General features: G+C 39.7%; 2 protein-coding genes across 5 annotated transcripts in view; both read left to right on the top strand.

Moving 5' to 3' along the window:
• The window catches only part of celf6 (CUGBP Elav-like family member 6), a 141,052-nt gene that overhangs the window by 88,302 nt on the left and 38,649 nt on the right, over positions 1-14,101 (top strand). For 3 of the 4 annotated variants that reach the window (XM_072380221.1, XM_072380219.1, XM_072380220.1), the window contains exon 4: positions 10,416-10,544. The exons of the other annotated variant lie outside the window; for it this stretch is intronic. In XM_072380221.1, coding sequence (XP_072236322.1) covers positions 10,416-10,544 — 129 coding nt within the window. The remainder of the gene's footprint in view (positions 1-10,415; positions 10,545-14,101) is intronic. 4 annotated transcript variants of the gene reach the window in all.
• The window catches only part of LOC140301651 (trans-1,2-dihydrobenzene-1,2-diol dehydrogenase-like), a 208,614-nt gene that overhangs the window by 171,816 nt on the left and 22,697 nt on the right, over positions 1-14,101 (top strand). The gene's annotated exons all lie outside the window — the stretch shown is intronic.

Here is a 14,101-nt window from a genome sequence, read left to right as displayed (position 1 = left end):
GCTGTCACATGACCATGCAAACAAATGAACCAACTGAAAGTGAACTGAGTCAGCTTTAGCATGATTCCTTGTGTGATGCAAGACTTCCAGTTGAACACATTGGACATCCTGCCGCAATCTTGTGTTTTAAAATGTAAATATATCTGTTTAAGCTTGAAATGTGACTCTGAATTATGCAAATCTGCTTTTACATTGTGCTGAATCTGTTGCTCAGCTTCTCCCTCCATTTATAGTCTCACTGACAAAGTGATTGACTAGATCATCCAGAAGCCATTTGTGAATAACATCAGTTAAGTTAATGCAGATTAAGCCAGTTAAAGATTTACATGGGCTGAATCGGATCTAATTGGACCGTTCTGCGTCAGCCTTGTGCTTTCAGTTTAGAGTGGTGATTTAGACTGCCGAGGTCAGATTAGTCTGAGCCACTTTGCTGATTTATGTGGTCAAGTGTGAATCAGACGGCCCATTTCCATTGCCATACACTCCAATGCAGGTCTTATTTTTGTCATGGTGGTACTTTAATTAACGGCAATCTAAAAACAGGCAAAATCTGACCGACAAGGCCTGAGAGAGAGCCAATCGGCATTCTCACCAAGATAAATTGGATCTTTCAGCTTAAGAGGGGAGGATGGATGGCTCCCAATATCAATTACTACCCTTTTTTCTGCAGAAAAAGAAGGGAGATGAACAGCCAGTGTGAATGAAATACAGAGGGATCTTAGACAGGCACAGCCCCAACTAGTCTGTCAGATGAACTTTCTATATAGGAGGACAGGACAGAACACAGCGCAGAATGAAATAAGACCAAGCAGACAGGCCCCAACAGAGATATTGAGCGTTAATGGCAACAGGAAGTCAGCAAACAGTCTGGGGAAGTAAACCACAGTCGCGGCTGACAATGAAATGAGATTTACTATGAAGGCTTGTGGTTAAAAGAAAATAGACAACCCAGCTAGGGTTGACAAAAGAAGAGAAAGTAGAATGGGATTCTGTGGAAGGCTGACGACCAGTCAGGTACACCAATCCCAGTGGGGCCACTAGGCTGTCAAACCCAGGGTTGATCCAGGACATTTGCACCTTGAGAATTGAGTCACATTTATCACTACAAAGACATCAGCAATTATCTGTCATGGAAACCTGCACAGGGTCTTGATTCCGTGCCTGTGTAGGTATTAGGGCCCATTATTCCATTTCAAGGCTCCAGAAGCCCCTCTTTGGCTCACTCAGTCCCTGTGAGACGTCATCTCTCTAGGGATATGGGAGTCAGGAGGAGAAGTAAAGCCAATGCTCATAAAATGGCTGAGGGGTGGAGAACAGTGGAGACACTGGCACCACACAAACCTGCCACTTGGCTGCCATTGTGGATCACAAAGCTGATGCTCTGGCTGTCTGTTACAATGACTCATGTCTTACTTAATTTTTCTCCTTGGATTTTCGAGACAGAATGGATCCTGGGAGAGAAGCATTGCACCCTTAAATCTATTTTTGTCTCTTGAGTCATCTGACCTCTTCTCTACATATTCAACTTCTACTCCATGTACCTTGCAGTTTTTTACATAAAACTTCATGCACTATTTCATCTCGAAGATATTTAGACATATTTAGAAGAGGGGTCTTTGAAAACAGCCACAACTATATATCCACTTGAAACCAATTAGCTTCAGTCCAGAACAAGCATGAATGACGAACACTTGACATTTCTTGATCTTTTGTTGCCTCCTTTCTTCTTTTACTCCCTCCCTTTCTGCTTTACTGGTACTGCACTGCAAACAGGGAAATGAAGCGAGTGATAGAGGGGAGGTGGGATTCAGTACAAAGCCCATGGAGGAATGCGAAAGAGTGAGAGATAGAAGAGAAGAACAGCGAGAGGCGAAGGGATGACAGGATGAGAAAGTTAACGGAGGGTGATGGAGGCAGCTGAGTGAATCTCAGCAGTAAATCATCTCAGAGCCGCCCCATCCCTATCTCCGCCTTGGCTCGCCAGGAATCTTTTTCACCCTGACCTTGTCTGCCGCAGTGTCTGTGAAGAAAAGATGAGTCCAGATTATCTATGATTGGAGATGGCCATTATCTAAACACAATCTTGGAGCCAGGTCCCACTTCTCAAACCACTGCTGTGCAACTGGAGACCACACTGATGAGAAGAAAGATGACGGGTCAGTCAGCAACACCCTCTGCTTTTATTAACTCTGATAAGATGATTTCAACACCATCCCAAAATGTAACCTCCATCAACATAGGCTTTTTTACAATGTGCTACTCACTGTGCATTTGTCTTCAAGATTTTCTTACCCTAGTTTATTAGCTCCCCATACTTTTGTTTTATTGGATACTCATACGGTGCTAGAATCATCGAAATCCCCCTACTCGATACTCAGCAGCTGTCAGTCATTTTTTAATATCTTGTCCATGTCTTTTGTCTGACTGGCTGAGGGGAGTCTTTGTGAATGGGTCATGTTTGTCCTTGCCAACCTGCTGCTCTTCAGAAGGCTGACCTCAGTTGGGCAGTAAAGAGATTGACGGGACCTTAAGATGTTAGGCACTGTGCTGTCATGCCCTACCACAGCAGGTAGGGAAGAGTGAAGGCTGCTGGCTGGCTCAGTCTGGCAGGCCATGGGGGAGGGGCTATCTGGGGGCACTTCGTGCCCACAGAGGAGAGCGCACCACTTTACATGCAAATGAAGCCAAAAGATCCCTCTGTGCCTCTGGACACAGTTGAACAAAACTCTGAAAAATCAAGAAGAAACCTGGTGGTGGTTGTGTGTGTTGTGAAATACACTGAGACACACACAAGCGCATGCACACACACACACACACACACATTATTTCTAAATATTGTTTTGTTGTTCTTTTTTGTTCTTTTGCTTTTTTTTGATTGAGCCCAGCTTTTAGAGCATGCATTTCTCTAGAATAATTTAACTTAAACTGCAACAGGCTATTTCTAACAATTTCCCCTGACTATTCTGTGTTGGTTATTGATCATCTGTATCAGATCCCCCACCTCTGTCCACTCCACTAGTTAAATGGATGTGACAGCTCTGAGTAATGCATTTACAAACACAAACCCTGTATCCTCTCATCATGTCTGATACACAATTTAAGTGTTTGTTGTCCTCTAATTATTGCATTTATCATCTCACTATATTGGATAATCCACTTGCATGCATCAGATATGGACTGCAGCAGAAAGGTTCAGGGTATGGATGATCAGTATTTACAGTAGGATGGGGTCTAATTAGTTATTTTAGTTGGTCAGGAACTTAACGATAATTAGAAGTTTGTAGTTTAGTGTGCTGTGAATTGACAATTTGTAAAATTTTACATGTACCTTTTAACCTTCCTCTCACATAAGTTGCTGTCTTCACCGGTGGAATTGTTGCCTTTATATAGTTGCCTTTGTAATAGATCTGTTACACAAACAATTACACCATTACAATTACAGGGGCACTCTAGTAAGTTTAGATTGTACAGCATTTTTGTATTTCCAGGATGTAAACAAGGAACTTGGAAATAATAAAGGAGATTAGCATTTGTTTTATGTTGCAGCATTGTTGGTGGTATTTGAAATCACTAAATCAAGGAAATTGGACAAACACTCATATTTGCTCCTACAATGTCTCTACTGATATATAGCATCCTCAGTACATGTGGAGTCACACCTCGTTTCCACTTACTTGTGTATTTGTATGGAAGTCAACTGAAAGTCAATTTATTCCCATGGGTCACTGTAATCTAATGGGCATGTGAAACTTCACCCTCTATTTTTCTCCCCTCCAGAATTTACCTCGAGTAGGTTGAAATAATTACATTTTTGTCATGAATTTAGGAAAGAGGAAGTTTGACAGGAAGGTTGATAAAGGAAAATAGCAATCAGGCTAACAAGCTCAAGTTTTACAGTCAAATTTATAACAGTCATCTATGTCATCTACAGTCATATAACAGTCATCCTTATTAAGCGCTGGTATTTGCATGATGGGAATCTGTATCATGTATGGAGTGCATGCATAGAAGGTCATTCAAGCCAGCCTCTTTTAACTTATGATCAACCCCTGTATTATAAGTGTTGTTCTGTCATTGTAATTACACGCCCATATTCTGTAAAACTGGGGGAAAAAACAGTCCCCTTGGTGACGTGAAGTTACTCTGTTAATTCCAGTTAATTTCTGACAATGTGCACAATGATCCAAGCAAATGGTGGGTATAGAAGACAGTCAACATAAACACCCATACACATTGTTAAAAGAAAGTATATTCACAGCTTTGTTCTGTTTATATCAGGAAAGCACAGTTCTCTAAGGTTATGACTAGAATTGGCCATTTTTTAGCTTGACTAGCAAGGATTGGTAACCAACAGATCAGGCTCAGATAAATAGTTTTTGATATCAGTAAATCAAATGCATGATGCACATCACGACACAGACACACACTCACGAGCAAGCATGCTTTCATTGTGAAAGTTTATTAACTGGGACTCATGATGTTTGAAAATAATCTCTAAGGTAAAAAATAAACCATTGAGGAAAAATTCTGTGAAAATTTGAGACACCAAACACTTAAGACAACATCATCTAGCTGAATATGCCAAATTTAATTAAACTAACAGAGAAAAGTGGTTAAAATTCAACAGAGTAAGAGCACACAGCCAGACACAAACCAGTAGCTTCACATCATTCACTGGGATCAGCAACAAAAAAGAAAAAGCTATGACAAGGCTAATTATAGAATTCCTGGCATTGGACAGCAAGCCATTTTGAACAGTTGAGGAAATATGATACATTGCTTGATCCCAAAATATACAACATCCAGGAGGAGATAGTTCTGGGATGTTGCTTTCACACAATTGTTTAATCTTGTTTCATCCCACCTAACTTGCTGAAAGTTGTTTCCAAAGCAGCAATTAGTTTTAGAATAGATATTTGGAGGATATATTGTAACTGTTGAATTATATTTATAAAATTACTGTACTTATGTCCAGTAAAGTGGAGCACAGCTATTTAGAGTGAATGTTTTATTATTAACACAGCTTAATTTAAAAAAAAGTACTCATTATGCTACCAATTAATGTTCTTAGAAAAAATACTGGAATGGGCAGGTCAGGACTTAAAAAAAACACACACACACAAATGGTGTATCACTAGTTGATGTGTGTCGTTGAATAGAATACAATGTATCTGCCGTTTTTTAAAGATAATTTATGGTTTCCTGGGGTAATTCAATTTGTTGACATGTAGCAATATCTTCTGCTTTCAGTTTCCTCAGTTTACGTTTCCACTAATAACTGCAGTTTTTCAATCAAATGATTATCATTCCCTGTCAGTGATTATTTGTATAACAAATGATTAATCAGTTAATTAACTTCTTTTAGCACTGTGTCTTCTCTAAGAAATGTCATAATAATCTATCCATGTACTCACAAAATGTGTCATTAACTGGCATAAAATTTGTGCAACTAAATTAGGCTCTTAGGAGGTAAATTATTCCCCGGAGTAAAGGAAATTCAGTCTGCTAAGGAAGATAAATTGTTTTGGTTAATGCACTATCATCTGAAGACTAAGAGTTTAAATAAACTGACCATAGCAAAATCATGCCGCTGACAACACATCTAGTAAGTGGTTGATATATGTTTTTTTTTTCTATGCTTTGTAAATAGTTAATGCTCATTATCCAGAAAAATTTCACTCTGACAACAAATGGCACCTTTTGGTTTTTAACAAACTCCAGCAGCTTCCACACCAAAAAGAAAATCTACTGGATGATTAAAAAAGCTCAGTCTAACTCAATATTAAGCAGTCCTTCCAAACATTTTGTGCACCCAGTCAGTACGCCTACACATGTGAGCGTGTCTGGTGGCAGGCCTCCCAGGCAGCAGAGTACCATCATCAGGCTTTTCTAATGAGTCCATAAGAAGCACAACTTCTTTGTTGTTCTGCCTGGAACATTACTCTGCATTTGAAATGCACCCAGCGGTCTAGTATGCATCTTTTATCGTTGGATGCAGCTGTCTATGGTTTCTGAACACTTACTACCACCAAGCTTCCTTGACTACACTGCCAGCGGGCAAAAAGGGATAGAACCACTGAATAAAAAATTTAAAAAAGAAATATTTACCACAACAGCTTAACAGGAGAATATATTTTTTAAAGATAATACTACCATTGTTGGCAAACAGCAGCAGAAACTTTTGAAAAGTAGTCTTCACAGCAACTGATTCTTCGCCTGGAGAGACAGGGAAGGGTGAGGAATGACAATAAAGGGTAAAGAATATACACAGAGAGCAATAGAGAGACAAAAGAAGAAGAGAGGAAAAGAAAAGCACAATCTATATGCATATACTGCAGCCTACAACACAAGTAGCACTTTATTCCAGAGAGAGAAGCATCAATCTTGACAGCATATGGCGTCTGTGCAAAATCCATTAATTTTTAATATACCGGGCGATGAAATGAAAAGGCTTCCTGAGACAAGCAATTGTCAGATGTCAGTAGTGTTTTGATAACTTTTTTGATCTCCCTTTTTATTTGCATTCATAAAACGGGGCTGTCCACATGCCACCTCAGTTTGGACATGGCTGGAGACTGACATGGAACCATTTTCCACACAATTGCTCCCACCTTCAGCTTGGAGATACTGCAGTGAAGGGAAAAAAAAAGAGGATGAGTAGATGACAGCGTATGTGAGTGTGAACCAGCTGGTGACTGAAATAAAACTTCAGTGTTTTATTATCAACATACTGTGGGCATACTCTTACAGTATATCATTTTTATGGATATTATGAAAGCATGTGCTGGCAGGAAATATGATACACCTCTGTATCTTTTCATGTGGTATTCCTGTTTTAAGTCGAATAGCAGGAATATCCCAGCTAAACACTGTCTCTTGAATGGAGTATTAGAAAAAAATAGTCAGGCTGCCTATTAGTTCACACATTTTTCTAAAGTAGTAGTAATATTTGAAGAGCAGATCACAAAGGTCTCTTCAGAGAAGAGTAGAAAAGTGCTGTAAAGCTCAAATGTTCTCGAGCTCTGAGGATCAACTCAGTTTGAGGGATGAAATGGGCCCTTCTCAATGAAAGATAAGTACAAAGAGGTCACTCAATTTTTTGTCATATAGTTATGTCATACTTTTTTATGCTAAGTGTGTTGCATAGGAAGGTCCTCACCCCTCTTAATGCAAATATATGACTGTACTTAACAAGATAATAAAACCCCCCTTCCACTGTTTTCATTGATAACTCATTGGACTTGTTTGGAATCATAGAATTATCATTAAAGAATATTTATTTATAATCAGAAAATGGCAATAAAATAAAATAAAATAAAAATAAAAGCTTGTGAGTGGCCATAAGAAATGGATGGAAATTAGATCAGAGCTTCTGGGGAGACAGGTGCAAAGTGGACTAATTAATAGCAATCTATACAGTGGCCGGGGCATGCAGTGGGCCGACTGAGATACTCTTAGGTCCGGCAATGAAAAGATAGCAGCTCCAAATTCATTTTCTCGCTGTGGCTCTCCCAAAGGAAGGCTCACAAGTACACTCACACTTCCTTTAATGCCTTCACTGGGGTGTGATTTATTTTTGCGTTTGGCAGCGCATTTGGAAAGTTCATTACCTCGCTCATGGCTTGTTAATTAGCCTTGTAAAGCTGCCATTAGATCTCCTCAGGCCAGGACTGAGATGAGACTTTTGTCCCAAAACATTAACATAGCGTAGAAGGCCTGTAAAAATGCACTCTGTCCATAGAGGTTGTGACGTTGACACCTCAGTCAAAACCCAAAAGATGGAGAGGACAATCAAGGGAAAGTCTATTGTAATATCAGGGAGCTCTTACATTCCTTTTCCTTTGGTACCACAGACAGAGATAAGGCTTATTTCTCTCTATCACTTGTCTACTGTACAGTTACACAGCTTTGCCACTGATGCCCAGCCAGATGTAGTTTTTCCCAACAGTCGATATCACTGGCTGTTGAGATCTGAGGGTTCTTCCAACCCTGGTATCTGGCTCCGTTGGTGGTTTTTAGAAATCGTGACATGTGAGGCGAAGCTACAGGAACATTGACTGACTACATCTACAACACCTGCAGTGGAGACCAGGCAGCATGCCCTTATTGATTATGCAGGTGTTCATTTGTGTGGCCAAGCGGGTAGCAGGCACGTGTCTCATTTGAACTTTACAGAAAGGGAACAGAATCCGATTTCCCCGCTGCAATAAGGAAGCCCTGGTGCTTTATTTTTAGAACAGCTGCGTCTAATGGGGCCTGGCAGGTACAGGAGGCGTCACATCTGTCGAGGCCCAGGTGATGCTCTTGCCTTCCGCTCCTCCCCACTTCTCGCCTGCTCCCTACCAGTCAAATGACTCACACTGAAGATCAACAGTGTCATTTCCAATAAACTCTTCTTCCTCTTCCTGCCACTTTCCATCAGTCCTGGCGATAGGTTCTTGCTAGTAGCCATTTCCTTCCACAACACAGAGGAATAGCAGATGCATAATGTAAGAGATGTAAAGAAGATGAATGCTTTGTCTAATGCCAGGGCACTGGGAAGATTAATTAGAAAAATCCAGCTCCCTGACTTTTGAGAATTTTGTTGTATAGATTCCATACATCTGAGTATGAGAACCCCCTTCTGGAGCTCAGGCAGGACAAGAACATGGAGTAGTAGTTGGGAGATTGGTAAATATAGAATTGCCCTTCAAAGTTGAAAAAAGAGCAGCCCTGCAAATTTTACTCACATTGAGTTCTTGTTAAAAAATTAGGAAAAGTTGGTTTTCATTGTCCCTCTACAATCAAGTACTATTCTAACTGTAAAATAGGGATTCCTCTCTTAATTTCACACTTTCACCACCAAGCTGTAACTGCTTTGTGTAAACTTTAAAAAAGATGTCAACTGAAAGTCAGAATGTAGCCTTGATAGTTTTGTGATTAATTTCTAACCCTTATCAGTTTCTGGATGTTTTTTCTTTCTTTTTTAAATTCACAAAAATCTTATTTTTTACTGCAGTATAAAGTCCCGGCTAAGTGGTTGTTTTTGGCTCATTTTTAAAAGAGAGAGGTAAAATTAAGTGGGTTTGAGGAAATATTAGAACTTTTAGCTTCAATTTGCTTATTTTTCTTCATGGAAATGTAAGTTAGTGTTGACCAACTGTAGGGAAAATTTGAGAATCAAAAGAATTTTATCCTCATAAAAGGAATAATTTTTTTCCTAGTATGTTTTTTAAGGGAGTTAGATGACTACAATGAAGTCGGATCCATCTGATATATCTACACATTTCACTTTAAAAATAATTAAAAAGAATAAAGGAATAAAAAATAATAACATATTCTTTTAAAGAATAAAAAGTAAAATATCTAATAACACCCCTACATAAATCTGTAGTTGGCGTTATGAACTACAAATTTTAATACATTGACATTAATCTATTGTGAGGCATAAGAACTTTTAATAGTAGCTTCAAAATGCCTTCCCTTACTTTTCACATACATCATTTTCCATCAAAAGGGTTGAAGAGAAAGTAACGCAGAAATAATATATCCTCTTCACCGCAGAAAATGTATGCAAAATATGTAACACATATACAAAATGAATCTTTCTTTTATTCCACTGCACTTTGTGAATCTATCAAATTCTAGTTTTTTGCAGCAGTTAAAAAATGATAAGTCTGAAAACCATTTTCACATAATGTCTTCTCACTGAAACACTTCATTAGTTATTTATCGAGATTCAAGTTTTTGTCCACAAACATAGAAGCTTTTACAATCATACATGCAAGAGAAATTTGAGTGGCTTTAACTTTGTCTCCAAACTACATATTTTACATAGCATCTAAAACAGAATGTTTAGCAGGTGGGAAAAGATAGATAGGAAGACAGCACATACTGACTGAGACTGTCAATGTTATATGTTTTACTTTTATCTAACAACATGCTCCAATGTGTGAAGGCTTTGAAAACTCCTCACGATATTCATTGCTCGTCTTTCACATAGAGTTTACTCTTGTTTATTATGATGCCTACTATTTTGGTGATGAAAAAATGTACATGCTGTTGTTTCGTGTTCCTTTTCAGACGATCAAAGAGTTTGTCTACCAGAGCAAAATATTTCCTTTCTCTCTTTACCTTTACCTGCAATACACAGCACTCCTAACTTTATCTGTATCAAACATCACTGTAGCAGACTTGAATAGCTCACTGGATACAGGAATATATCACCCTCATACCAGGGTGGGGTGGAACACCGCAGCAGTAAGATCAACAACAGTACCAACGGCAGCAGCAACAACACAGCAGACTGCTGATAAAAAGAAGGGTTGGGGGTTGTGAATTGCACAAGTTTCTCTCAGTTCTGCAGAATGGTGCCATCAGCTGTAGCATTTCTTTCTTCTCTTTTGTCTTCCTCCCCTTTCTCTCTTCCAATCCAGAAGACAGGAAGCTGTTTGTGGGAATGCTCGGCAAACAGCAGAGCGAGGACGATGTCCGGCGGCTGTTCGAGACCTTCGGCCAGATCGAGGAGTGCACCGTCCTTCGAGGGCCTGATGGGGCCAGTAAGGGTCAGAGCCCACACATCTCCCACTCTTCTCCTCCCCGTCTGTCCCTCTTAAGTCTTGTGCTGTTTGGGCTCTTTACATTTTTAGAGCCATGCTTCACCTGTGCTGCTCTCATTGACATTGTCTGTGATGCTCTCTGCTCTGAATAACTCATCTTCCCCTTGAGCTGTTCAGTTTTTTTTCCACTGTCTCTTACGTGTCGCACTTGTTTTTCTCTCATACCTCATTGCCACATCGCTCTGACACCTCCTTCCTCCCACTTTCCTTTTTCACTACTTTTGTATTTCCTTTCCCTTTCATTTTCTCACCCCATCACTTACTCCTCTCCCCTTCTTTCTTTCCTTCCCGATCTTCCTCTTATGTTGTCTCTTCATCGCAGCAGCTTCTCTCACCCTGGGTTTGTACTCACACAACACCTTCATCTTTCTACACACCCCTCTTCTCCTCCTCTCCCCGTTATCTGAAAAGCATAGGGGTGTAATTGTGTTTGTTTCCCACATTCCCATCATCCCTCCCAAGAGACGCCATTGGACAATAATGTCCTACTGTAAATAAAGCAGCGAGGCTCTGGGGTTTGCTGCTGTCACTCACTGAGTGTCAGATTTGCCTGCATTCAAGAACATCTCATGCATTCTGGTCTGCGGTTTATGTGCTATTTGGTTAATAAAGCCTGGTCAAATTAAAGATGGCTGCAATATGTCTGATGTAGGCGAGACTATTCAGAGAGTACAAAAGGCTCTGGATCATCATTTTATTCATCTCTGTCTCAGTCACAGCCACATTTGGAATGAGAATTCCCACGATATTATTCTGAACCTACATCCCTTTTTTCTCTCTGGTGACTATGATTTATTCTTCTATATGCAGCTTCTGAACGTTTGAGAGGGCTGTGTAGAAGGCGAGACACAGGAGTTGATAATGTGCAATGTTGCAAATCCTTCTGAGAGTATCAAAAAGAAAGCCTGGCTATACTGAACCACACACCTATCTATGTCTACATCTGTTCCACTTGCTGTTAAACCTGGGTGTAGTGCTCTGTGTCACCCCTCCAGCCCACTACCTCCATGGCTTTTTCCTTCCTTTGCTGTCTCTCTTTTCCAGCTCCCTCTCTTTCTGTCTGCTCAGATGCCTCAAGCTGATTGGCATCGCATAAAATGAAATAAAGCTCATGCTGCTGTATTAGACAGGAGCTCTCTCCCCTTTTCACCCTCTGTCACCCCACACTGCAACTCATCACATGCCATACATTGGCTGATTTGGTATTTGTCTCTAATATCACTTACTTGATCATTCCCTTTTCTTCAAGTTCCACTGCTATGAAATGGAAAAAACGTAGAGGAACGTTAACTATGAATGCCACAACCAGACAAAGGTTTCATATATATAGGTATCTGGTTCTATCACTCCCTGTGCAACAGTCCCACGCAATCATTACGGGATGTTACGGCAAATTATTTTGCCAACCGCCTCGCTTGGGATGAGGTTTCCATAATTTGAATCAGACAGACCTTGAAATTGACAGTGCTATCTGTTCCATGGTTGAGGCTTTGTCCCCTGTTGATGTAAATTTATGCTACTCAGAGGCTTTTCAGCACCCCTCTTCACCCAATAAAAAGGCCGAGAAGTTTAACATCCATCTCTCTATGGCACTGCTCCTCAAAGTACTTTTAAAGTGCAACACTTGCTGCCAGAGTTGAATAGAGCCACCGAATTGTCAGGAATAATAGAGAGATGGCTTTTAGGTATATAATTAAGTTGTGTTATAAATGTCACCCATCCAGAGGGATGGAATTCATGCATACATATTATTACCTCGGGAATTCAAAAGGCTGTGCAGATCCTCTCGTTGAAAGCAATAGAATCTCCCTTTTTTTCCTTTTCCCAACTCATTCCGAGGCCATCAAATTCAAACACTCAAAAGTGCACTATAATGCATGATGCTGTAGCACTTCTAGTTCTTTTGCTAAGCCGTGCTTTTTGTCCCTTAACTTCTTTTCAGGTCTGAAAAAGAAAGGCCTTTGTACTGTTTTTCACAAGAAATATGAAAACTTTGCATGTATAACATGAGATGTGCAAGCCAAGTTATGAGTGTCTGCTCTATTTGGTTGTTGCTGGCATTACTGAGAGAGTGGTACAATATGCGATAGCCTCGTTAAGAAACCAATAGCCCTTTACTTTCGCTTAAAAAGTCAAATGGCTTTTCCAAAATCAAACTCCCCCTTTATCATTCCCACTATAAAAGTTAGATATGTTTGCTCCTTCGAAGACAGAGTTGCAGTCAGATGGTACACAGTAGGCCTGTGCATTTCAGTTCGACAAATGAAGACCTTTTCTGCCTCTACCCAGAGGGGCATTCAAGTAAAGTAAAAGGGTGCATGAGTGCTGTGACAGAATCAAAGGCTTTTTTGACTCATCTGTTTGCCTGTGTAGATCTATACAGCTTTGAGGGTATTTAACAGCACAAAAACACATGATTTCAAATGCTTACCTTTTACCATGTGGTTTGAATGTGGATGCAAAGCCTTGAGTAAAGGTAGAAACTGTCTTTCATTGAATGCACACATGCTGCACTGTCTTCCCTTAAAAGTCCTTGATTTTGTCTGAAAATTATTAGCTTGCTTGTCGAGAAGGTGAAGCTGACTCCTGAGATGTTGAAAGAATTCCTGTCAGACAGTAAATTGTAGTTTAAATTAATAATGACAACTAAGTCAGTCATATAAAGTAACTATATGATATATATAATCATTTTAATAGCCATGAGGAGTCCATAAGAAAACAAGAACTGAACTCTGGAAAAGCCTATCTTGTTCTAAGTCACTGGTGCTATTCAATTAATGAAAAGTGGGTAGAATTAATCCCTGAGTTTGTTAATGAGATATCTCTTGACTTAACACATGAGCTACCTGAAGGCAAGGATAAGAATAGGACATAACAGAATACCCTGTGAAGTCTGTGACAACCATAAAGCTGAAAGAAATATGTCTTGTTATAATTTAATGGTTTTTGGGAAATTACCACATTTCAGTTCCACTGCATTCCTGGTCACTAGCTTTCTCTTTATGATATGTTAGTTTAGTTCTTGTTCTTACCTACACACTGATACACTGTTTGATGATGTGGTCCAAATGTGTCAGTTCAAAACTCTCAGTGTACATCGTCATCAACTTGAATTACCTCCACTGTCATTTGAATTGTTAATCTCATGTGGCTCAAGAATGATGCAGCCAATGTCTGCTCCCTTGTCATCTGGCCAACATTTTCAGTTAATTTTCCTCTTGTGCACCAACAACTCAACAAATCTAAGATGATTTGAATGCCCCTTAAGAAATTCATCCTTACCCGCTCTTCCATTCCATCTGAAATTGTATGCAAGAGAGAAGATTTGGTTAGATGGGCAGATTAGAATGGTATGCCTTTATCATCATAATCTGTTTTATGAGTGACTGAACACAAATCACAGTGTGTAAATATTAAACAGACTAATAATTACAAACAAGTGAGAATAGTGAATGCCTTGGCTCCATACTCTAGCGTGGAGAGGGTCAAATTAAAAATAGGCA

Source organism: Leuresthes tenuis, unplaced genomic scaffold, assembly GCF_036924035.1.
Source record: "Leuresthes tenuis unplaced genomic scaffold, fLeuTen1.0.hap1 SCAF_2, whole genome shotgun sequence".
NCBI lineage: Eukaryota > Metazoa > Chordata > Actinopteri > Atheriniformes > Atherinopsidae > Leuresthes > Leuresthes tenuis.
Note: the sequence above shows the minus strand (reverse complement) of the source record. Positions and strands in the feature narration are given on the sequence as shown.